General features: G+C 39.3%; 1 protein-coding gene across 5 annotated transcripts in view; it reads left to right on the forward strand.

Annotated features, from left to right (window-relative positions):
* The window catches only part of NCOR2 (nuclear receptor corepressor 2), a 3,277,114-nt gene that overhangs the window by 1,014,985 nt on the left and 2,234,357 nt on the right, over positions 1 to 27,772 (forward strand). For all 5 annotated transcript variants that reach the window (XM_044068530.1, XM_044068534.1, XM_044068533.1 and 2 more), the window contains exon 5: positions 26,102 to 26,282. In XM_044068530.1, the coding sequence (XP_043924465.1) occupies positions 26,102 to 26,282 (181 nt within the window). The remainder of the gene's footprint in view (positions 1 to 26,101; positions 26,283 to 27,772) is intronic.

Raw genomic sequence — 27,772 nt, forward strand, 5'->3', positions numbered from 1 at the left:
CTATGCAGAGTGTTTATGTAAAGAACCTTGAGGTTAAAACCACCTTATAAGGATCCTCTTGTTCCTTGGGATCTTAATATGGTTCCACAGTCATAGCCAGTGGCTAATTGTGACCTGAAGTTCATTTCATGGAAAACTATTTTTCTGGTAGCCATTATGTCTGCCAGAAGAATTGCAGAGATTCAAGCATTATCTTCAAATCCACCATATTTGATTTTTCATAAAGACAGGGTTTCACTAAGAACCAACCCATCCTTTCTTCCTAAGGTGGTATCGGAAGCTAACATTAATCAATCTACTGAATTACCTGTCTTCTTTCCTAATTTTTCTAACAAGGGAGAATATTGTTAACACTTATTAGACGTTCACAGGCAATTGTGTTTTTATCTCAGCAGAACAAAGGACTTTAGAAAGTCGGGCCAGTTATTCATCTCCTTTTCGAGCCCATCCTTGGGTAAACCAGTTTCAAAGGTTACTTTATCTAAGTGGCTAAGGGAATGCATAACTTTCATTTGCAATAAGAAAAAGGTCCATTTACCTGCACCAGTGAGTACAGTAGCCACTTTACTGTTTTTCACTCAAAGGCTGCCATGGATGAAGTATGTGCAGCAGCAACCTAGGCTACTCCACATACCTTTATCACTCATCACAAATTGGATCTGGTCTACAGCAGAAGAGCGTACTTTGGCTGTATGGTGCTCAGGAATATCCTTCTATGACGCCTCCCAAGATATAAGGTAGCTGGGGACTCTGTCCCATACGTCAAGGATAAATGAAGATTGATAACATCAGATAAAAAAATTATATACTCACCATAATGTTCCATCTGTGTTGTCAGTCTTCATTTATCCTTGATACCCCACCCACCTTCCCCCTCCTTCAGGCTTCTTGGAGGAACGAATTCTAGTCCTGGTTATCTGTTATTTCATATATGACCTTGGACATAGCCTGTATGATTCCAATAGGGATGCTTTTCCTGTCTCCCTTTATAGCTGCAAACTCAGTCTGAGGTAATCTAGAGAAGGGCATTCTGAGTAGGGACTTAGCTCGAGAGTTTTTGGTTCTCGCGATCTGTTATAAGAGTTGAGCCAGTTCTGAGAGTCGGAACCAAGTCCCCAAACGTCAAGGATAAATGAAGATTAACGACACAGCTGGAATGTTATGGTGAGTACATAACTTCTTTTTTTTAATGTAGCCTTCTTCTGTTGATGTTGCTTCTTGCATGATGATTTTGTTGGTTGGCATACACTTGGGGAGGGGTATCTAAGGGAAGTTTTTTATTGTAAAGAAGTATTATCATTGGTGGGGCTGTGTCCTAGTCTAACAAACTTTGCTGGTGCAGAGCCGTACCGCTCATCCTCTAAGTACAAGAAGTCTGGACAAAGCCTGACAGAATTGGAGGGGACAACAAAGGCCCAAAAATAGGGACAGATTTTAAATATTGCTCTTACAAACTTAGAAAGTTGCTAGAGTAACAGGGTTTGTGTTATACATTTTCTGAATTATTTGAAGTCTGAAATTCAGTTGTTATTATTTAGTGACTTCAGTCCTCAGATTGTCCCAGTGATTTGCCAGATTTGCCAGAAAATGAAAAATTTTATGAGGAAAAGACCAAAAATATGAAGCAAAAATCTGGACATTCTGCGAAAATCTGGACAGTTAAGAGGTATGACTGCAGACCCCCACAGATTACATGAAAAATAGTACCAATGCACTTATATACTCAGTACAAAAAAGAGCGACACATTTGCAGTTATTTTCAAATAGTCAAGAATGCAGGTAACTAAGCTTTTCAAATAGTAACAGATGATCCACTCTACTTCTCCTGAAGACTCACAGCCTTAGCTGGTATCAGGGTTGCTAGACGTCCCTATATGAGTGGGACTGTCACGAGATCAGCAGCCCAATCCCGAGTCCCGCACTACCTTTTAAAATCCTGGCGAAACAGGCTCCGCTTTGTGATTTTTGATTGGCTCATATGCCGGCATACGAGCCAATTAAAAATTGCAAAGCGGAGCTACTTCTGTTCATTGCAAAACATTGGGCTGTTCTGCATTGAATAGAAGAGGCTTTGCTGTGCCATTTTTGATTGGCTCGTATGCCGGCTACGAGACAATCAAAAAATGCAAAGCAGAGCCACTTCTGTTCAATGCGAAACAGGGGGCTGTTGTGCATTGAACAGAAGAGGCTCTGTTGTGCGATTTTTGATTGGCTCGTATACCGGCATGCACGCCAATTAAAAGAGCCACTTCTGTGTAATCTGGAACAGCAAGCAATTCCACACAAAAGACCTTTTTTTTTGTCCCTACCTGATTGCTTACAAATCTGGCAACCCTCGCTGGTGCATATTTTATTTGAAATGACAATAAAGCACTTTTGATTTGAAGATGCTGACTGGTTGTTTTCTTTTGTTTACAAATGTAGAATTCATGTATCATCTGATTTAGTTTTATTGCTAGCCTACATCCCTTTTAACATTCTGTACACATATAATAATATTTAAAGTTTACACTTAAATTATCTATGAAATGGAGCAAACACTGACCTAATAAATAAAGCATTGCAGAATGATGGTTTTCAGCAGCCAGAGTTGCATTACAAACTACAAACTGGGTTGTTTATACATTTAAGAAGATGGTAGGCTTAACAAGGATACAACCTTTAATTTATTCCTGTCTGTTTTTTCAGAGTGATTTTCCTTTTAAGGCCCAGTGCCTTTAGTTAATGCAGTACAAATGATTATTTGTTTTGCTGAAGGATTTCAGTGTTTGAGCACTGCATTACATTATTTGTGAATGTACATCAGCTAAGACTTTCAGAATGCTGATTACCAGTGTGGTTGGTGCATGTTTCATTTTGGCAGTGTAAGAGCTTGTAACAGATAATGTATAATTGACTGGTGTTAAATGATAACTTGCACCCTCTTAGTTTTCTTTTGTTAACTGATTACTGACACTGAGAATAAAGCTCGAGAAGTCAGTTCTCAATTATAGTACATCACTGAGCAAATGTGGCTGCTTCTGTAACACCAGCAAACATTAGTAATATTTTGTCATTTAAATGTATCTGAGCATGCACATTTTTTCAGCAACCAGTGTTCTTGAAGTGTTTATGTTTCTTTAGAATGGTAAATCTGTCACCATTCAAAATCTTTACCTACTGATCAAGCAGTGCCCCAAGATTTCCACAATCACCAAATCCTTCTTCAACTCTCAGCTCCTTTCTTTTTTTATTGGATTTTTTTGTGTGTGTTTAAATTACACCAAGTTGCTATAAATCTCTTTCCTGTATAGTTAATTTGAGAATGTTTGCCATGGTACAGTGTGATGTAAAGATGAAATCATTTCACATTTAAAAATGATGTAACAATAATCCAACCTAAGGCACAAAAACACAGCAGGCTGTTATAAATTCTTGAGAAGTTAATAAAAGTACGGTTAACACTTTCACACTTAAAGTGCTTCATCAGACCATAAAACAAGACAACTAACACAGCCTTACATAACACCAGTAATTAAACAATTAAATAATAAAACAAACAGCAATTAATCAATGCTGAAGGCCTCTGGATTTCAGAAGAGGTTTTAAAGAAACCTTCCCATTTAAACCAGGTGACTTGTCAGCTTATAAATTGGCTATCCAATGGTGTTTCCTCAACCCTGTAAAATTCCTTAGATCACCACCACGTCGGTTTTCATAAATTACTTCTATTTCCCTAAAATTAAAAATATGGTTAGCACCGGTCTCTAATGTGTGGTTGGCTAAAGCACTCCTAATATCACCCACCCAAGTGCTATATAAATGCTCTCTTATTCTTTCATATAAAGTAGGATTGCTTTTACCTACATAGAAACTGCTGCATGCAGCACAAGTTGCAAGATAAACTATGTTAGAAGTATGACAGTCTGTTGATACCTTAAACTTATAAACATAGCCAGTAAGGGAGTGAATGAAGGCATTACAAACTTCTATATACTTGCAAAAATTACGTCTATGCCACTTCCTCATACTCTGTATTTGTCCAGGACCTACATCTAAACCATAATGAACCTTATAGCACAGTTGTCTTTTTAGTGTTGTAGATTTACATGACTTTGCTGAATATCTTCTTTAATGTGGCATGCAGCTATCAGAATGTCAGTGTGTACATACTAGAAGTGTGGTAGGGTAGAAAGTTGAATGCAAAGTGTTTGCATGTTTATTACCTTCCATTAAGATTTTTTGGAAATGTTGTAATGGGACTTTAGCTGGTGCTTCTGTGCGGAAAGTATATTTTTGGAGTTAATGTTAAAATCGGGGAACATGTTCGAAACCCTTTTAATGTTGGCATCCCACAATTCCATCAGAGTGGGTGGGGTTACATTGTTGTGCATGCAAATTTTATGTTAATTAGGGTCCCGATTTTTGGCTGGTTGTACCTACTTTTCATGGGCTTTTGTCCGGATTTTTGATATCTACAGGTTGAGAGGTATAGTTTGCACAGCTTCACAGTATGCATCATACACCAGTTGTATGTCAGATCCCTGATAGATGTCTTCTGCATTATTCATGTAATGATGCATATCTCACACAGACATCCTCCCCATTGTTATGTCATCTTGTGTGACAGTCACAGGCAACACATTTTTAATGTACAGTCCATACTGTAGCATATAGGTATGTGCTTGGTGTTGCTGCTACAACCATCTTCCATTGACATGCCCTCCTCTGCTGTACATGAGGGAGTTTTACCTGTCCTTTTCCCCCTGTGCTCATTCCTGCAGTTGATCTGTGTGTTCCTATTCAGTACACACACTTCCACTGAGTGATCATTTTACATGGCAGTCCCATGTCCTGTTACAGATCGTTAACACAGCTTCAGTACAGAATGTCAGGAATGGGATATCACAATACTCTGCACTGTAGGTACACTGTCCTGTGTTTGGATCCTATACTTCACATTCATACCTCTCAACTGTCCAGATATTCCCAGGATGTCCAGATGTTTTCCTTAACAAATTTGTGTCTTTCTGCCTTATCACTGGGATGATCTCGTGCACTGATATGACTCAGTATTACATACATTCGAGGTCATACCTCTCAGCTGTCCTGATTTGTGCAGAATGTCCAGTTTTGTCTCATATTTGTGATCTTTTCTTCATTACATTTTTGTTTTCTAGTAAATTATTGGCATGTCACTGAGGAGTGAAGTCAGAAACGGATGACTGGCATTTGAGTTTCAGACTTCATGGTATTTATTCTATCAACTTTCTAAGCTTGGATGTGCAGTATTAAATATCTGTCCCTATTTTTGGGCCTTTGTCCCCCCATTATGTATGCCTTTGTCCCCATATCTTGCTCAAAGGGAGATAACAGGTATGTTTGAGTTTCATTCTACCACGTCTGTGTGACATCTAAAGCAATTATGTCCCTATTTCTGGTTAAATGTCCCTGCATTACATTGGCCTTTGTGGAGATATGTTGAACTAAGAGAGTCGCAGCTCTCTGTGAAGCCCTGGTGATCGTTGTGGCATTCTGTGGACCGTAGGTGCTCTGTTTTACACAGAATTGATATATCCACTGTCACTTGGTTTCCTGGCTGGCAACACTGTTGCCAGCCACGAAACCTAGCTTAGGTGCGCCGTGCCTCAATATGCATTGCATGCTGGTGTGCCACCCTCTATCTCACTAACATGTAAACTCCATGTAGGCTCTGCGCGAAGCGTACATGGAAATTATTGAATTTTGGGGATTATCTGTTTTTGGCATTTTTTAAAGAGGGAGAATATTATATTATTTAGAGCTTTCACATTTTGCAGTTAAAAGTATAATGTGGCTGAGGGTGGTTAATGTGACATAATTTTGTTTCTGCTTGCACTGCCCCTGATTTTGTATGATTAACTATCTTGACAGTTGTTGATTTTTATTTTGTTAGCCCCATGAATGCAAAACATAAGTTGTACTTAAAAGAGAAATGGATGTATTATTTTTGCTATAACTTATAGGACACTAAAAAAAATATGTCTATCCAGGTTTCAATCTTAGCTCAAGTTTTGTGAAGTAATTCTGCCAGTTAAGTAATTTCTGGATAGTGACACACAGTTTTTCTTTAGACTGATTGACCAGAGGAGGAATATGTTTTCCTCTAACAGCGCCTGACATAGTGTTTGACCCAAAGATCAATAGAAGGCTGTGCCCTGTGATGCCAACAATCTGTCACTTGTCGAGACACTAATTCCATCACTTAAATTAAAAAGAAGGAATAGTTAGAAGTGTGTTCCAGGCAGACTTCACATAGGAAATGACAGGCCATTCATCCAGTAAGCAGTAGCAGCAGCACTTTATGAAGATTAAAGGAGTTCATGTTAATATAATGTGCCCTTTGTGTTTGGTAATAATTACAGTTAATGTACATTAACCAGCTGTACAGAGGCACAAAGTGAGACGAGACCCATACACGTTAAATGCGTATCCTTGTCATGTTCTGCATTTTGGCAAAAAAAAATATGTTAATGTTGCAGTCTTGAAAAATGTACATGTATGTATGTATATATATATATATATATATATATATATATATATATATATATATATATATTTATTTATGCATGCATGTATACTAATCTACACAAAAACAATTTACAAAAAGAAGTAATGTTTGAGTTTTGCTGGTCCCCTGAAGAAAAATCATCCACATTGATAATACAATCTGTTAATGCATCCATTTCTCAAGGTTACAATGCAAGCTTTTAGTAAATAAATGAAAAAAATTGATATAGATGTTTTCTGATTTTTTTTAATCCAGTATGCTTTCAACGTTGTGTCAGTCGGTTATATCACTTAATCATGTTCCTCAGAATATTTGAAATACAGTGTATAGTTAAAGTTCACTGTGTTTGCACTTTCAGCAAACCACAACCCACCACCTGTTGAGTTCCTGGAGCAGTAAAGTTTGCAGTGAATCGTCACTTAAGTGAATTCACTGCAAAATATCTGAGAGTTTCACTGTCGACTTGTTTCTTGGAAAATGTAGTCTGTAGTCCAGAAATGTAAGCATGTTCTGTGTCAGAGCACCAGTGTTTTCCCACCTTGTGTGTCAGCTGCACCTTCTGGCATGCAGTGTTGTCCTTCGGGCAGTTGAGGGATGGTAGTAGGTGCAGAACCAGAAGTAAAGGATGGGCAAAGAATTGCACTGATGAGGGGGAGGGGGGGGCACACAGTACTAATGCAGCAAATTGTGACGTACCCGCTTGCAGAGTCATGAACGAATTACACATAACACTAGAACCTCAGCTGAAACACAGGCAAGAGCAGAAGCTGAGGATGCAGCATGGAAAAGTAATGGCTTTGCCTTGGTTCTCACCCCTGCAGAGGACAGAGGAAATAAAGATAAGGGAGGAAGTAGAGTTCATTGACCATAGTACTGTCTATCAGCTTCCTTACAGCCAAATCTATACCTCCTGTAGCTCCTTGCTGCTGAAGGTAGGTACAGAAAAACGGTTAATTGCCTAAGTTATGAGCCTGCATTTAATGTTTTGAATGCTTTCTTGTAACTTTTTTCAGTAGTTAGGGCCAACATTTTCAGTTTCTGATCTGTGGAGCCCCCAGCTCTTTAAGATGTGGCAATTGTGCATTTCTGTCCTGTAATGTGACTGTACATTCATTCTGCAAAATGACCTTTCTTACAGAACTTTTACATTTTATTACTTTATTTCAACAAATGTAAGACAGGAGCACTGAAAAATAAAATTGTTGAAAAAACATCACATTTATGAGTCTGAACGCAGCCTTTTTCTTTGGAAAGCATTCAGAATGTTGCTTTCAGACAAAAACATGGCCATTCATTTTAGACTGCTTCATGTACGAGACAGCTTTCACTACCTAGACCCAGATGAAAATGCATTTTCTATCCCTTACCCCACCAAAAAAAGGCTTTCATTCTTGCTTATGAAATAATTTTCTTCACCAGATGTGAACATACTTGATTTCTATGTCAGCTGATTGACAGTGCTGTGTTAAGTTTTGGGATGAAATTAACTGTTTGCCGCATTTTACATTTTATTTGGAGAATGCAGCATTTTAGTCAGGTTTATTTTCAATATGTACTTCCCAAACATGCATATATTGTAATTTTTCAAAGGTTTCATAAGTTTGATAGCTGGCTCGTTTTCTAGACCAAAAGTTGGCTTTGCTTTTTTTATCCTTCCAGGAAATTACCTTCTGCGGTGTGTATAAAAAGGTATGTATCTTTTCATGAAGTATTAGTAAAAATACAATGACATTTTGACATGAAATCATTGAAAAATGGTAGCTGTTAAGCTGTTTTCAGTTAAGTGAATAAGGCTTCATAAGTTCAGTGAAATTCAGTAATTCAGTCATGTCTGCCCTTTTTCAGTTCACCTGTAATGTAGGTCAGTAGCTGGTACTAACAAACGCTTGGTTTCTTCTGAGCTGTTAAATTTTTCCAACTACTTTTTTAGTTGCTTAGATTAGAACCACATCCTTCATAAATGCTGTCCTTTATTACACACAAAAAATATTTTACAAACCAGTTTACATCTGTATTTGGAATGATAGCAGTTAGTAGTTACTAGACAGAAAGGGAGACAAAACTCTTAAAAGAGAAAAGGCTCTCAAATCTGAGTTATATGGTGAGACTACATTGTAGTTGTGATGCTTCACAAAGGCTTTGAATTAATTACGCTGTTGTAACAGTCTAAACATTTTAAAACAAATGAAGGCAAGTCTGTTTTAGAAGTTCCAGCAGCAAATAAACAAATGGCTTCTGATCGCCCTTTATGAAACATAAAGTTAATGGAGAAAAAACAGCTAATAAACTAACAAACTAGCTAACTAAATATGATAGACAGGCAGATAGCTATCAGTTAAGTAAATGAATACATACCTACAGCTTTTCTGTGGGCATGCACAATAAACGTACTATATGGAATAATTAAAAAAGCCAAAAGCAAGTTTATTTAATATATTTGCTTCCAGTTTTAAACATTATAAAATACAATAGTTGCATGTGCCTGAGGAATGTGTGGGGTTCCAGCACTATTGCCATCTATCTATGGTAACCTGCCGTGCGGATTGTAATAATGTAATGTAATGAATTTTGTAGCTTGTTTATGCTGTGCATGTAATATTTCTCCTTCATGTTGCAAGATTTATGGTGAATGTCATCCAGTAAAATGTGTGCGGAAATTGCTGGCTTCTTCTTGTTTGATGCTTCATACTTCATCATTTCATACGTGACACCCTGTGACACTGTAGGCTCTAGTCATACCCTCAAACTCATAGCAGAAGAAATTTGGACAAAGCCTAAAATAAGGAAAACAAGGGTAGATTAAATATTACTCATATAAACTTAGTTACCAGAATAATAGGATTTGTGTTGGCATGCATTTTCTGAAGGACATGAAGTCTGAAACTCAGATATGTCATTATTTAGTGACTTCAGTCCTCAGCAATTTGCCAAAAATACATAGATTTGATGAGGAATGGACCACAAGAACATGAGGGAAAAATCTGGACATTGAGAAAATCTGCACAGTTGAGAGTTATGACTGACTGCAGGTTTCTTCTGTTATTGTTAGGGAAAAAAAGAATTTATTCTGCCAGAAATTGGCATTAATTGTAGCCCCCCCCCCACCACCACCAAAAAAAGCAAAAAAATACTGTAGTTATTCACAGACCCATGTTATAGTAAACACACAAGAGTGTATAGTGGTTTATGTTTGCAGCTTTGGATCCTGTAAAGTGTGATCTGCATTTTTCTTCCTTACTGCATCTTAACTCACATCCACTAATACAGCTTTGCCTTATCCTGGCCTATATTAACAGAATGTAATGCTGAGGCAAAGCGGTGAAATAGTGATAAATCTGTACAGTGAGAAAATAGCTGTCATAATCCTGGAACAAACTCCAGATAGCTACAAACAACTTCATGTGGATGGTAGAGAGGCTTGTTTCACTAGAAAACCAAAGTATGACCAAGTGCATTTAGTTCAAGTGTTTAAGTAGAATCTATCTATTGTCTAGTATTTGGGTATCATTTTCTCGTCTTGTTACACCACCTTTGTGAGTACTCAAAGTAAATGCACCAGGTTTGGCTACATCCAGTAATATATATTGCAAACTATACTCAGAGTAATACTGAAATTGTAATAATTTAAATCTTACTTATCCGTCATCCTTTTAGGAAGTAATTCAAATATTTACACTGTTCACTGAAGCAGTATTGTTGCCGGTGTCATGCAAACAATTAAATACTAAGCATACGTGCGTGATATATTGTGGCAAAAAACTCCCAAGTTTGGTGGATATAAATTTTTTAAAAAGCCACAAAATGTTTGCCCAAGTCTGGTCCACATCAGGTTCAGGTACATTGACCATTATGTATGATGGATCAGTCTAAACTGGCAGTGTATAAAACAACATTTATTATGTATGATGGATCAGTCTAAACTGGCAGTGTATAAAACAACATTCTCTATATCTGAAATAAAGCAATCTCTTTCCTGTATGTACCTGCAGCTGCTACCCTGACACTGGTTAGGTAACTTACCATCCTATGTCATGAATAATAGAAAACATTTAAGAAACTTTGGCCATTTTAAAGACTTATATTTCACGTGTATACAGAAGTCTGTGCTATTATATGTATAATTGCACTGCATTTTATGCATGTCTTGGTTTGCAGTGTCTTTATTCTTTCGGTGCTCTGATTAGATCTTTTAATCTTACCCTATCTACATTTATTTCTACCATTATGTTCTGAATTTTGTCAAATATTCATTCTGTGTATAATATTGTTGATTGAAAGACCGTGTTGTATTTTCTGCTTTTTGAGCTCAAGATGTGGCTGAAAAGAGTCACTAGACCAGCCCATTTACCTGGTGAACAAATAGTAAGTAAATTATCAGTACTAAACTACATGTATAGGTTAACAACCTTCTCCCCTCCCCCCTTTTAGTGTTCTTGTGCTGAAATGTTTTAAAACAGCAGTGTGTTTACTTAAAAGCTGGAAGGTCTTCCTTTTTTCTTTTCTTGGTTAAGGTGAAGTAACCATTGCTTCATCACTTAGTTGATACCCACTTATGCAGTCAGTCCATCATAACCACCATTTGGAACAGCTGTTTTTTTTTTTTAAATGTCTGCACCCTCTCACTCTTTTTTGGTAGCAGTAACCTCAACAAGAAGGATTTTTGTGCTGCAGGCCTTATAGGAGTATTATGGCCACCAGAATTTTGTCCTGGATGTCTAGATGGTTTGCTGTTTTTTTAAGTAAAATAACTTATGAAATACTAGTCCTGATGTACCAAGGAGCAGCATATTGATGTTATGTTCCTGTGGTTCAGAAGCTTTGAAATGTTTTTTGTTTGTTTTGTTTAGTGACTTTGTTAGTCCAATAAGTATATGGCCTCTTTTCAGATGGAAGCTTGAGACGTTACTCGTACTGGAAGCCTCACTGACACTTTTTGATAAGTGCCATTTGATCTTTTATGCCCAGTTGAGCTACCACCATCTAAGGCAGATGGGACCTTGATTTAAGATCTCATTTGAGAGGATAACACACTTAAGAGTACAGCATCCCCCAGCCCCCACCTGTTCTGCAGTTTCAGTACTGGAAAACTAATTGAAGCGTTTGGTGCAGGAATAGAACACGCAGTCATTCTGATCCTCTACCATCAAACATGAGTATGCTTCCTGTTCAGCCTTTGACAAATGGCATATCATGTTGTGCACTACTTAAATGAATTTGCCCCTCTAATTCTTATTGGAAATTATTTCTAACTACTTCCACATATTTGCTATTCAGTCTTAGTTTAAAGGAAAAAATCAAAACATACCTTGGTTGCAGATAAGCAGCTTTTGGCATATCTGATCTGTCTGTATCGCTATGTACCAGATAAGCTGTACAATCTTTTAATGCACTTCAGTTTGCCCCTCATAGTTGACTTGCTTTTATATGTATTCAGTAAGACACCATGCTTAATTATTCCACATCCCCCCTTTTTTGTCGTAAAGGTAACCTTATAATTTTTCCATAAATTATTTAATTCCTTTGCCGTTTTATAGCAGTACTGCATGTAATAAGCAGCTTCACTCACCTGCCTCCCTTTGTGTGAACTAATACTTCTACATTTCTCCTCTAAACTAATTGCAGCATATCTTTTATATGCATCACTTTCTCATACATTTTTTTAAACTTATGAAACTCTGTTAGTGCTTAGACTATGCAGATACCCTTGATATAATTACAGATCTGCAGTATGTTCTCCACCCTTCAAATAACCCATTCCCTTATAGAGCCATTATTCAGGCAAGATATTCTGAAGGTAGTATTACATATTTTCTTAATTTTTTGATAGCTGATCACAAAAGAGAACTGTTTATCAGAGGTGTAGCTAGTTATTGCTGTACCCTGTCCATCCCATCCCCAGTTTATGTCACACATGGGGTGCTACAGCACTTAATTTCTGACTGCAAATGCAGTACCAGCATCTGATAGCCAGTAATGCACTGAAGACATGGAATGCTATAGTGCTTTGGTTATAATCACAAATGCAATGCCAGCATTCATTTCCGAATGCTGATAACGCACTAAAGACCATTTGGGATATGCCCTAATACTTTGCACCTGGGGCTGCTGTCTCCTTTTCCCCACAGTGGTTATGCCTCTGCTGTTTATTTTATTTTTGCGATCACTAAAGTATTGGATATGGGTGGTGTGTGTAGTTTCTGGAATTGTAAGGTACAAGAAGACAATAAGTTTGTTTATTGGGGAAAGGAGGTCCCCCACTCCCCCAAGTTGTTGCCGTTTGGGAAATTTGGCATTTGATATTGTCTGTGTGTGTGTGTGTGAGTGTGAGTGTGTGTGTGTGTGTGTGTGTGTGTGTGTGTGTGTGTGTGTGTGTGTGTGTGTGTATATATACATATATATATATATATATATATATATATATATATATATACATATATATATATATATATATATATATATACATGCATGTGTGTATGTGTATGGGTTACAGACATACAGACAACCGGTTGAAATTTCCATTCGTTGGATGGAAAAAAAAAAACTGTACAGCTGATCAAAAATCAGTTGATTGAATACAGTGGATTTTTTATGTGTGAGATCTTGGTACATTGGGGATTAGGGAATTTGTCTTTTACCCACTGTAGTGCAGTCTTGGAGTTGTTATATATAATTAGAAGGGGGAGTGGAGGGGGCTTAGCCCCCTGCAAAAACAAAAAATGTTTTAATTTTTTGCTTTACATTTCAATAAGTTACTGATTGACAAGTTGTGTTTGATCAGTTGCCTTTTTGATGTATTAAATTTTCGACATATATACATCCACAAACACACACACATGTATATCTATCTCTATAAAATGCTGAGATGAGAATCACAAAAGTTAAAATGCCTAACTGTATAAGTTTTCCCAGGGCAAGTAAACACTTGCCCAACATGGGGATTCATGCTCTTTTCCCCACTGTACTGCGATACCGGAGTTGATATGTATAGTTAGGGTGGGTGTAAGGGGCGCAGACCCCCATCTAGGTGGGTTTTAGATAGTGTGAAAACAACGCTGTTCGGCATTTTAACTTTTGTGATTCTCTTCTTGGCAGTTTGGTCTTTGGAGTTTTGGAATTTGGAAACTACGAAGTAGATCTGTATATGTGTGTGTGTGTGTGTGTGTGTGTGTGTGTGTGTGTGTGTGTGTGTGTGTGTATATATATATATATATATATATATATATATGACAGATTTCGATATCTATATTTTATCTATATTTATGTATATATGTGTGTGTGTGTGTTTAAATATTCACAAACATTCATGCACGTATTCAGACTATTACACACACACACACACACACACACACACACACACACACACACACACACATACACACACACACACACACACACACACACACACAGAGTCACTCCACGCTAATTTGTACCAAAATGCCAAAACAAAAGGAGAATGCTTTCAGAGAGTCTGTATTATCACTACTGTTTCTGCGGTATAGTTGCACTTGTACATTTAATTTGATACTGATATTCTTTGTCAACATGTCACTGTAATAAGTGCAGTGATGTTCTTCGTGTTTCACTGTTGCAGTCATTCCATTTGGGTTATCTGCCTGCAGGTAGCCCTCAGCCGGCCTGAATACCAGAGTCTTTGGATTTCTGCGTCGAATGTTGTCTCTTCTTCTATGACGTCAGGGGTATAAAACATGCAGCCGACGCCATTACATCAGTCTTTCTTGCCAATGCGGTGCTCAAAGCAGAAGCAGTTTGTAAGTGCCGGTCGGCCAACTCCTGAAATTTTCACTTTCGAGTTTCAGACCCGAAGTCTTCAAAAAAGATAAGTACCCCATTGGGAATCCTTTTTCTTGCTCCAACCAATGTCAGTAAAACTTAACAATTGTCTTACCTGTGGAAAGCAAATACCTCATAGAGATTTTCATTCGTACTGCATCTCCTGTTTAGGCTCAGACCACGAAGTCCCTCGCTGTTGGTTTTGTGCCTTACAGCCCCCGAACTGTTCGCTGACGGGCTATTTTTGCAGTTAATTATTTTCGTACTCGATCTCAGTACTCCAAAATGGCTTTGTTAAGCCATCCGACTACCGATCTTCCGAAAAAACATAAGGATAAAGACAGAGATAGACCGCATAGGTCCAAAACTGCCAACGACACTTCCGTTAAGCTAGTCGCCAGTCTGCCGGTATTCAGTGAGGTGCTTTTGCAGCCCCCGATAACCGCTACTTCAGATTCACAGGCCTCTACTGAGACCCATTCGGAGTCCAGTATGCCGCGAGATGCTTCTTCGACTATGGAACCTGCGGATGTCTCTACCTTGGATGGGTCCGGAGCCGCTGTGCAGGCACCGGCTTCTGAGGGTGTATTCAGGCCTACCGACATTCATATTAAACCGAAGTCTTCATTTCCATCCAGAAGTTCTGAATCTCTCAGGCCTAAAACTCACACAGCACCTAGAAAACCGACGACAAAACCACATACTCAGGCCCATAGGCCTCAAAAACAAATGCTTAGAATGGCTGAAGACCTTATTACCTTAATTAGGGGAAGCCAGCCCTTCCCCCGTAAGAGACCTAGAAAATAATTTCTTTCTGATTCTTCTGATCAAGAATCTGATATTTCTGCTCCTTCTGATTACCAGGATTTGCCCTTATCTACTTACGAGGATTCTGATGCAGAGGATTCCATTCCTTCTGCCTCTCCTCCAGAAGATCTTTCCTTCGGTGAAACCTTACATACTCTTAGAGAGCATTTCCACTGGGAAAGCCAGGATTACTCTGAGTCCAAAAAGAGACTTAGGGAGTTTCTACTCCTGCCTCAACACAGGCCTTTAGCTATCTCTCCTGTTCTGGACATTGTAGATGATGCTTTCTTGGAATCTAGCCTTACCCCAGACACTTTACCTCCAGCTCCCAGAAAACCTGACGGGTACTACAGAGTACCTGATTCTCACAAGTTCCTCTTCAAGAATCATTCTGTGGGTCCAGAGACCATTTCCCAAGGACCTAAAGGCATTAAGGCCACTGATGCCAAAAATCCTACCCCTTCTGATAGAGATTCTAGAGCCTTAGACAAATGGGGTAAGAAGGTGTACACTTCTACTACTTTGGCCATTAGGGCTTTAAATTGCCAGTTTCATATGTTAAAGTATCAGCAGCATGTTATGGGACTGCTTAAACAGAAAATGATGTTGATTCCTGACTGTGCTGAACACAAATAATTACAAGATTTAATGCATTCGTCAGAACAAGTTGGTAAACATACTTTGCAATGTGGTTTTGATGCTTCAGAAGCATCTTGCAGAGCTGCTGTCACTGGGTCTGTACTTAGAAGGCATGCTTGGCTTAAGGAACAAAATTTGCCAGATCATGTTAAAGCTAAATTACTGTATGCTCCCATAAACCAAGACCACCTTTTTGGCAACAAAGAAGAAAAAGTCCTCAAAAGGATGGAGGAAAAAGCTAAATCTATGCAAACTGTTAAAAGATTTCCTACAAGTACAGCCTCCCAGATTCAGTAGGCATTGGCCTTCAAAGAACTGGTCCTTTCCAGTCCCTTCCAGGCCTTCTCAGTCCAAACCCAGAAACAGCAGACCACCTAGGCTGCAGTCTCAGGCTACGCACAGACCTAGGCAGTGGGGGGCTCCCACTTCCAAAGCAGGGAGTAGTAAGCCACCCACCCTATGGTAAGCTGTCCCAATTACTTAACTTTAAAACTTCCAAGGACTTCTCAACTGATTGTTCCTTTAGGGGGAAAGATTGCTCTGCAAGCAAAAAACTGGGAACTCATTACCCAGAACAAATGGGTTTTGAACATAGTTTCCCAAGGATACAGATTCCACTTCCACACACTACCAACCCCAAATGGTTGGCCAGACCTACCCCCAAATCAATGGGTGGAGGCCCAACAGCAGGTTCTCTCTCTTCTCAGTATCAGAGCTATTCAACCTGTCCCAGCAGAACAAAGGAGGCAAGGTTTTTATTCAAGATTTTTTCTGGTACCCAGAAAAGACAACTCCTGGCGTCCTATCCTGGACCTCTCTATTCTCAACAGCTTTCTGGTAGTTCCAAAATTCAAAATGCTAACTCTTCAACAGCTTCTTCCTATGTTAGCCAAGGATGCCTGGCTGGCAACCTTAGACTTAAAGGAAGCTTACCTATACATCCCAATAAAGGAATCTTGCAGGAAATACCTACGCTTCAGGGCAGGCTCCATCAGTTCTCTGCACTTCCCTTTGACTTATCTACTGTGCCAGGGTATTCACAAAGTGTCTAGCTCCAGCCTTTGCATTTTGCAGGCAGAAAAATATTCAAATTTACCCATACTTGGACGATTGTCTGATTCAGGCAGAAAGCCAGAACTTGCTATTACAACACCTGGCATTCATAAATAAACTTCTAACCTCACTGGGGTACACCATAAACAAAAAGAAATCTCACCTAGTTCCCTGCCAACAGATTGTATTCCTGGGAGCAAGCTTGAACACCACTTCCCAGATGTCATTCCTCACTCCGGAGAAACAAACCTACTTCATACTACTGGCCACAAAAACCCCAGCTATCTGCAAGGAAAATACTGCAAGCCCTAGGGTTCATGGCCTCTTGCATTCTACTAATTCCATATGTAAGACTACATATGAGGAAACTACAATGGTATCTAAAAAGCCTATGGTGTCAACATTCCCAGGACCTGGAATCAATGATTTCTATCATTCCTTGTATAAAGACAGAGTTCCTTTGGTGGGCAGAGGCCTGCTACCGCAACAAGGGGCTCCCTTTCACTCTACCCCTGCCACCCAAACCCTAACAACAGACGCATCAGACTATGCATGGGGGGCTCACATGGCAGGGCAGTGCATTCAGGGCAAATGGAACCCGAGACAGATGCACCTGCATATCAATCAAAAAGAAATGTTAGCTGTACAGAATGCTCTGACATCCTTCAAAGACCGTATTCTTCCAGGACAACTATTGGTAAAGACAGACAACACCACAGTTATGTGGTACATAAACAAGCAGGGGGGGAACCCACTCGTACCTTCTCTGCAGACTAGCCATGGCTCTGTGGAACACAGCCTTGAGCTACCAAGTACACTTACAAGCTCAATTCCTGCCAGGCAAACTAAATTCACTGGCAGACGACTTAAGCAGAAATCTCATGGACCCACACGAATGGAAACTAGAACCAAAAATATTCAACGTCTTGAGGAACAAATGGGGGACTCCAGAGGTAGACCTGTTTGCCTCCCCTCAGAATTACCAATTAGACAAATTCTGCACAAGAACCCCCCATAGTCAAGCTTGGAAAGTGGATGCCCTGTCCTTTACCTGGGAAAGCCTCTCGGTTTATGCCTTTCCACCTCTGCCTCTCCTCTCGAAGGTTCTACTAAAGATCAAACAGGACAAGCCAAGGACAATACTGATTGCACCAGACTGGCCACGCCAGCACTGGTACCCCTTCTTGCGCAGTATGACACTGCTGCAACCATGGCACCTGCCTCAGATCCCTTCCCTGCTGTCCCAGCAGGTGGACCAGATTCTACACCCTCAGCTTCAAACCCTGAACCTTGCAGCCTGGCTAATTCCTTGAGCTCTCCTCTAGCATCCCCTAGTAAGCAGGTGCTGGATGTCATTCTGGAGGCAAGGAGGCCTAGTACTAGAAAATCCTATACTGAAAAGTGGAAAAGATACTGTTCCTGGAGCCAGACTCGGGATGGGCACAACAGTGCCCAACTTACCTCATATTCTTCAATGCTTAACAGAAGTGTTCCACAAGGGCCTATCCTTCTTGTCAATTAAAATTCATGCCTCTGCCATTTCAGCACATTATAATACTGAGCCACCCCTCCTCTCTCACCCCCTGCTAAAACAATTCCTTAGAGGGGCCAAAAATTTAAGACCTCCCCCAGGAGAGCTCCCACTACAGCCTGGGACCTTAACTTTGTATTGGAAAAGCTCACTCTTCCCCCCTTTGAGGCAGCTGCAACAGCAGAGTTGAAATTCCTTTCCTGGAAAACAGCCTTTCTTCTAGCCATCACTTCAGCAAGAAGAGTGTTGAATTACAGGCCCTTATGGCAGTGGAACCCTTCATTATCTTCCAGGTGGACAGGGTTTCCCTCAGGACCAGTACTTCCTTTATGCCCAAGGTGGGGTCTAGTGTGGCCCTAAATCAGTCCATTCATTTGCCTACTTTTTTCCCTAATCCACAAAACAAAGGTGAACGAATACTGTACTCCGTGGATGTGCACAGACAACTTATTTGGACAGGACTAAGCCTCTCAGAAAATCTGAACAGCTGTTAGTTGGCTTTGTTGCAGGGGCAGAGGGGAAGGCCATTTCAAAGCAAACCATTTCCAAATGGATAGCCCATTGCATTCATTTCTGCTACAAGCACCATGGAAAACCTACCCCACAGGGGATAAGGTCACATTCCACCAGAGCTGCATCTACCTCTGCGGCCTTTCTCAGAGGAGTCCCTACCAGGGACATCCTAGAAGTTGCTACCTGGAGCTCTGTTCATACCTTCACCAAGCATTACCACTTGCCTATTTTTTCTAAATCCAGAGCTGGTTTTGCCACTGCAGTCTTGCAGGGCTTAGTAGCTGGCCCTAATGCTCTTTAACTTCCTCCTCCCTTCCATAGCTTTGGGAATCTACATAAATGTGATGACTGCAACAGTGAAACACGAAGAACATAGTACAGTTGTGTACACTTACCATAAATGTAGATGTTCGAGTGTATTCACTGTTGCAGTCCTGGTTACCCTCCCTCTAGCCCCCTGACTTCTCTTGGCTCTACCTTTCCCTCTTGTTTGGTATATTTATTTTTTCTAGTGTATTTGCTTTTTGATGGGGGTGTATCATAACATATAATGGCTTCCCATTGTGGGGGCACCTGACATCTGGGGCAAGAAAAACTGATGTAATGTCGTCGGCTGCATGTTTTATACCCCTGACAACCTGACGTCGTGGAAGAAGAGACAGCGTCCAACGCAGAAATTCGAAGACTCTGGTATACAGGCCGGCTGAGGGCTAGCAGGCAGATAACCCAAATGTGATGACTGCAACAGTGAATACACTCGAACATCTACATTTATGGTAAGTGTACACAACTGTACTTTGTCACACTACCAGTGGGATACTCACACCATGGTGAAATAAACTAACACAAATGTTAGCTGCCTTGTCAGCATCCAGTACATTTTGCATATTTCAGTATATCATTTGAGTGCACCTGTACATTTGTACACAGAAGCATAATGAATCCACTGCCTGTAAGTGAGTATTGTACTACATGATAGGTTGTTGGGCTTTGTTAGCCCTTAAACACTCTCCCATGCTTGTATTCCTTAACTGCATGTACATAAAACCATATTTTATTAGCCTGCTTCCTTGGCAAGTAGGCTAGAATTTTTCTGACAGACGGGGCACCCCCCCTACCAAACGTGTGATGATGAAGCTCATAGGCTGTGACATCATTGTGACGATTCCTGGTAGACGTAATTTGTCACGTCGTTATCTAGCTTATCTTGGCCACATTTATGTTGCTTTATGAGTTCATCTCAAACTCATGCCATCCATAAAGAATTACAGTACATTCATGCTAAGTTAATTTGCTCTTTTTATATAAATGGTGTGTTTTTTTTTTTTTTGTTTTTTTTTCATGCAGCTTTGCTATAATAGCTATAAACCGGGGGAAACGCATGCCCTCCTGCAGTCTGACTTTGGATCACCGTATCCAGAGTACTGCTGAGAAGCTGCTGGCTGGAACTGACTGAACCTGGGCGTTACTCTGTAAACACTAACAGAGAGCAGAAACAGCCGTCAGTTTGAGGGTAATCCATTGTTTTTACATTACGTCTTTAACACCAGTCAGAAGGGTTAATAATGACTGGGAAATCATTTTTTGCAGGTAATTTTCTATGCTTAGCATAACAGTTTAACATTTCACAATGCCATTTTTGTCTTGCTTAGTTAGCTGTGCTCAGTGGTAACTTTGACTCATTGTCTGTATTCCATATTTAACACTGTTGAGTTCCACTTTTTTGAGTTTCTGTGATTTTGTACAGCTGCATATTTGTTAAGATCCATACATATTTCCTGTAAAAACTCTCTTACTGGGTGTGGCCCAGAATGCTTGTAGCTCCTTTCTTACTATTCCTGGTTAGAGTAGATCTTTCTAATTTCTGTAGCAGTGATGAGTAATTTTAGAATTATGTAATGTGTAGTTCCTTCTTTGTTGCTACATTGTATTCTTTATGGTTTACTTCCAAGGCTGAACCTGAAAAGGGACCAACTGGATCAGCGTTACCCTAGTTAACAAATGAAAAACAAAAATACATTGTAGTGGTTGAGTGGCATCACACGCAGTTGTAAAAATGACCAAGAGTAAGTTATTTTGAAGTCAAGGGGGGCTTTTATTAAAGCCAAAACAAATACGCAAGATACATTAATCGAATTCTATGCTGAAGTCTTTACCTTGGCCAGATTTTCTAGTTCAGTGTAACTGCCACGTTAAGTACAACCTTGTTAAAGTACGTGCTAATTAATAGGGTACAAAAACTGAAAGAAATAACAGTATAGAATTAAAAGACAGATTGGTCAGCTAAAGCTAACAGATAGTGTGAAAAAAGGTGATCACAACTAAAAAGGATTTATCAAACTGGTGTTTGTTTCGTGCAAGTGAGTAGCAAACCAGTGAGTAAGTGTTTCAAGTGATTGTCAGAGTTTCTTAAACAGCGACTTTTTGAAACATTGTATTTTAGAGCAATTCAGTTTTCATTTTCTATTCTTCATGTGAGTAGATGTGTCTTCTTGTATATTATTTATACCAGAGTCGTTCAATAGAATATAATCTTTGTTTTGGATGAGCGTATGTATCTGTGGCATGAAGTAGGAGTAAGCTACAGAGTGGGAAGAACTTAGAGAGAACTGGAATGAAAAAATACCTTGCTTGCAGGGAGATGTGTGTAGATAACACTGACTATGGGAACAAGCAAGATAACTTGAGAATTAATGTATTTAAAAAGTTACTCTGAAGGCATTTCTGAAAACAAAGACCTTGAACCTCAACTCCCAATGCTCATGTTCCCATAATTCCTTTTTAACTCCTAATGGCCCAGAGAGTTAGATGGATTTAATTTTGGGTGAATGAGGAGTTAAACTACCAGTGTTGTAGGGTGCTGCAGTCTGTGTGACAATGGTGAAAAAATTAATGTTGAGTGACTGGACGTAGCGTCAATGTGGATGTTAATGCTGGAGGCATAGTGAAAAGTGCCGCCCTTAATGTCACATTTCCTCCCTTGCAAGCATTATAATGTTTCTGGAGTTCACCGAGTGTGTTGTGAGGAAAAATGTTTTTAATACAGCATTCTGTGTTGTTACTTTCCCAGCATTTTGTTTTCATTGTGTCACAGATGATAGTTGTGACACCTTGAAATCTGATACATACTCCAATCTGGAAAAACATATTGGGGAAAATATTGTTATATTTTATTTCTGTGTCTGCATGTGGTTTGTGCACTTAATTTTATGTTGGGAAGACAAGAATGTTGTTACATCACAGCATCACAGTAGGGATCACTTGTATGCAGTAAAGTCCGAAAAAAATTTAAAGGTTTATTTAGGCATTCAGAAAAAAATGTAGGGATTCAGAATAGTTTACATTTTTTTTCTACTGGAGAACACTGAAATGAAGCAAAATAAATGGAATCGTCAACATGACTTTCGGCAGAAAACAGTGCAGTGGCAGTTAATGTTAGGGATGTATTTTCCACCAGGGCAGAATGAAATTGTGAGCCTAAAACATGGAAGTGAGGAGTAAAAGTAAAGTTTTTAGATTTTTCCAATCGATTGACCTGATGATGCTTTGAGTGTGTTTGTAATGCTATTTAAAAATGATAATTGTTAAAATTTTAATCTGAAATCGGTTTTATAATTAAAAGCACTTGCTGTTTTTATAAGAGGAAAAAACATGGTCAAGACAGTACTGCTTTGTTTTTCACATATATATATATATATATATATACATATAATATATATATAGTTATATTTATATATGTGTGTGTGTGTGTATATATATATATATATATATATATTTTTATATATATATATATATGTGTGTGTGTGTGTATATGTGTATGTGTGTGTGTGTATATATATATATATATATATATATATATATATATATATATATATATATATATATATATGGGTCTACTTCTAAAGCCCGACTTTCAGATGACCAACTTTCAGAATCCTGAGACGAAAATCACGAAAGTGTACTACAACCTTATTGGCGCAGCTGTTGGCACAGGAAGTCTCTTTGTAAATAATACGACTCATTAAAAAGAAAATGTCATTTTCTAGAACCATTTCAACAAAATGACACAGCAGCTCGATAAGTTTATCATCATAGTCACTGTTCTTACTAATATGTTTACTAATATTGTTTTGTGTTTATGTTTGATGTGTAAAGCACGCCTTTTGATGAATTGGCCTTTAAATTTGTCTTCACTGTTTGAACTTCATTGATTTGTTTTTCATCAGTTTGTTTTTGAAGAGGTGACCTGCACTAGTTTCAGATCAGACAAGGATGCTGATATGTTTGTCTATGTTTTTCCTTTGTATTTTCCTCCTCCCGCTCGTTGTGGTCATTAGCCTTCATCTACTGTAGGGGGAAATGAAGAGGAGGACCACAGCTATCACTAAGCTGTGGGTGAAAGGCTGTTATCTGCTCCGGAGTTCAGACACAGTGAGACAGTCTGAAGATGGGCCATTTGTACATTTCTCTATATACACATTCATATATTCATATAGGCTATTTGTGCATATATGTTATGCAAACACATGCACAAATTCATGCCAGTTCACTAACGGTAATGTCAGTGAGTGACGATGCTATAAATCCAAACTGCCGAAAGCTACTTTCAGAGATAACCAGACAAGGTTTTCCACCTGTATCCCGCATCCCCCATACTCCCAGCTCAGGTCTTGGGTCCCACAACAGTGGGGAAAAGGGTAATCTCGTTTATCACTGAAAACATTTTTAGTGATTTGAATTTGTGGTATTGATGGTTACTAAGATTACAGATGGATGGTCGCCTTGCTTGCATGTACTTGTGCTCACACAAACACACACACACACTGCTTATCATTGGCCGCTTCCTCTTTGTGTGCTGCAACCCATGATCACCACGTCGCAGCCACACAGCAGGACAAGTAATCACTTCCATCACCCTTGATGGGTGAGCTGACCTTAGCCATTCAGAGATATCCCCATGTTTGACTCCTGCAATTCACAGACTCACTTACATACCTGAGTTGCCAGGGCTGCAGACAGAACTGCATTATTTTGTATGATAGAGCCAGCTGTGGCTTTTTAATTTATGCAGTTTTCAGAGTTGTATTTTGCGCCATTTTTGAAATGTTTGAATTTTTTTTGTTGTTGACTTCCTTCGCATTGCAGTCTCTGGGAGAACTGGTTCATAAGTAGCCTGTAGTAAATTTGAAAACAACTCTTATGAAAGGCACAAATTCTGTTTGATAACTTTAAACAGTTTCATGAGAGCACATAATGCATCACTGTGTACAAAACACTAAACGATTTGGGCAGTGCAGCTGAGAGCATTGTGAGGTCATAAACCTACCACATGTACACATCAGCTGTGTCTGTGTGTTGTCAGAATCTTGGGAAAGTTTTGAAAACGGTATGCCTAAGTTGTATATAAGGACCTCTTTGAAATTGTACCCTTTTAGTGCAGAGCTTCTGTAATGTGGCAAACAGTTGTTTTGAATAAATTCATGTGACTCCCTTGATACCAATAAAATTGACACCACTAACAATTACAAAAAAAGCAAAACATGTTTGTGCAGCATCGTAACTGCTCTGTATCCCTGTACTTAAATGGTCTGTCTTCAGGTCCAGTCATTCATGGTGTAAAAAAGTCTGATTCCGCCTGAACACTGTGCCCGACTCCAACCAAAAGGGCTGATTCCTCCTGAACACAGTACCCGACTCCAACCAAAAAGGCTGATTCCTCCTGAACACAGTGCCCGACTCCAACCAAAAGGCTGATTCCTCCAGAACAAAATGCCTGACTCCAAAAAGGCAGATTCCTCCTGAATGCAGTGCCTGACTCCAACCAAAAAGGTGGATTCCTCTTGAACACAGTGGCGGACACCAACCAAAAAGGCTGATTCCGCCTGAACAAAGTGCCCGACTACAAAAAAGGCAGATTCCTCCTTAACACAGTGCCTGACTCCAACCAAAAAGGCGAAGTCCTGAACACAGTGCCCAATTCCAAATAAAAAGGCGGATTCCTTCTGAACACTGTGCCCGACTCCAACTAAAAATGCTGATTCCTTCTGAACACAGTGCCTGACTCCAGCCACACTGGTAGTGCTTCTCTACAACAAAAATAAATTAAAGCATAATTTTCAACATCTAAAAACCTCTTAACCAGATGAACTGGCTTTAACACTAAAATAACACAAAATACTTTAAAATATAACAGTGTACTTGAAAGTCAAACACCAACACTTAACAGTACAGATATATATAAACCCTATTTAGTTTGGTTAAACAGGCCATCAGAATTAGTGTTCCACTACTAAGGCATTCCACTAAATGGGAAACAGTTAGACAATGTGTTCTCATTCTGAAATGTGTATTTTCATCACGGAATTTGGTTATTGTCCACTAAAAAAAAAACATTGTATGTAAGTGGTTCCCAGTGTACCATATTGGATTGCTTGTGCCAGTGGCATAAAGGGGTAAAACCCAGACTACAGCCAAGGTGACCCAAGTTTGACTATCGACTCTGGTGCTTGATGGTGCAGCCAGGGAGAATGACTGTGCCCTTCCCAGGTAAATAAAATGGTGGTTTCTGCCTGGCTTACATTACTGCTCCAGTAATAGGGCCAGGGCTGGAGAGCAGAGGTCTGTTATAAAGTGGGGTGTGCCAGTGTGGGGAAGGTATGGTTGTTGTTATCAAAGCCCTTTTCAGTGCATGTGGCATAGTATGCATGTCTGGCAAGTGTGGTGTAGGCAGCCCTTATAGTGACACAAGTGCTCACCACAGGGGACAAGGTTAGGTCATAAATGAAAAATACTTTCATTGGCAGGATGCCAGCGAGAGCACAAAGCATCCTCTTGGCTGCCTGGATGATGCCCCCCCCCCCAGACAATGAATGCCTGATCAAAAGGAGGCTTGTTGTTAGCCAGGTATGGGGGCAAAGGCAAAGGTCATACAAAAAAGTGGGATTTGGATCCTGCTGACAGCCCAATATACATGCAATGGTTGCATCGATGAGAACCACATTCTCTTTATTTGCAAAATACCATTTGCATAAAAATGTGTTTTCACCAGAAAGTAGACAGTCTGACAGAGGGACTTGTGTTATATGGTACAAAATGTTGATTTAATTGTTTTTCTTGATCTTTTTAATAATTTCTGCTGCATTTTAAGGAACTGTTAATGAGAGATAAAAGTGAAGATTTGTGAAGTGTTCTGATCATGTAAAATAAATTGAAGTGTCTTAATTGTGGTTTGCTTTCAGGTTACAAGAACAGCATGCACGTTATGATCAACATTCCTTTTTATCTGAATTAAACAAAAGGTCTGAAGCGGATTACTCAGAGTCAAAGAGACCAAGACTGGATTTATTACATGGACCTGTGATGCTTCACTCACCATTGTTAACCCACAACCGACAGGGTGGAAAAGACAACAATGAAAAGGTAAAATAAACACACACACACACAACGACACAAGCACACACAAGCACATGCAGAGACATAAAAACACACACAGACACACACACACACACACACACACACACACACACACACACACACACACACACACGCACACACACGCACACACACACATAAATGTACCATGCATAGCATGTTTACTAAATGAATATATTAGGCAATATTTGCAGTTTAAAAGGTGATTAAAATTACTTGTCAGCATAGTAAAAGTGGGAATTTAAAATTATTGCTAGCGTTTAGTATCATATGTGTGTTATTCTCAGTATGTTTCTTAAATTCAGTTCTTTTACATTTTATTGCTAGCGTTTAGTATTTTATGTGTGTTACTCTCAGTATGTTTCTTAAATTCAGTTCATTTACATTTGTTTATTGCTAGCGTTTAGTATCTTATGTGTGTTATTCTCAGTATGTTTCTTAAATTCAGTTCTTTTACATTTGTTTATTGCTAGCGTTTAGTATCTTACGTGTGTTATTCTCAGTATGTTTCTTAAATTCAGTTCTTTTACATTTGTAAAATGTTACCACAACAAATGATGACTAAGGGGACATCACTATGCCTTTCCCATAACAAATGAGTAAGGGGACATCACTATGCCTTTCCCATAACAAATGATGAGTAAGGGGACATCACTATGCCTTTCCCATAACAAATGAGTAAGGGGACATCACTATGCCTTTCCCATAACAAATGATGAGTAAGGGGACATCACTATGCCTTTCCCATAACAAATGATGAGTAAGGGGACATCACTATGCCTTTCCCATAACAAATGAGTAAGGGGACATCACTATGCCTTTCCCATAACAAATGATGAGTAAGGGGACGTCACTATGCCTTTCCCATAACAAATGATGAGTAAGGGGACATCACTATGCCTTTCCCATAACAAATGATGAGTAAGGGGACATCACTATGCCTTTCCCATAACAAATGATGAGTAAGGGGACATCACTATGCCTTTCCCACAACAAATGATGAGTAAGGGGACATCACTATGCCTTTCCCACAACAAATGATGAATAAGGGGACATCATTATGCCTTTCCCATAACAAACGATGAGTAAGGGGACGTCACTATGCCTTTCCCATAACAAATGATGAGTAAGGGGACATCACTATGCCTTTCCCATAACAAATGAGTAAGGGGACATCACTATGCCTTTCCCATAACAAATGATGAGTAAGGGGACATCACTATGCCTTTCCCATAACAAATGATGAGTAAGGGGACATCACTATGCCTTTCCCATAACAAATGATGAGTAAGGGGACATCACTATGCCTTTCCCATAACAAATGATGAGTAAGGGGACATCACTATGCCTTTCCCATAACAAATGATGAGTAAGGGGACATCACTATGCCTTTCCCATAACAAATGATGAGTAAGGGGACATCACTATGCCTTTCCCATAAGAAATGAGTAAGGGGACATCACTATGCCTTTCCCATA

This window comes from Protopterus annectens, chromosome 4.part0, assembly GCF_019279795.1.
Source record: "Protopterus annectens isolate FY-2018-M chromosome 4.part0, PAN1.0, whole genome shotgun sequence".
NCBI lineage: Eukaryota > Metazoa > Chordata > Ceratodontiformes > Protopteridae > Protopterus > Protopterus annectens.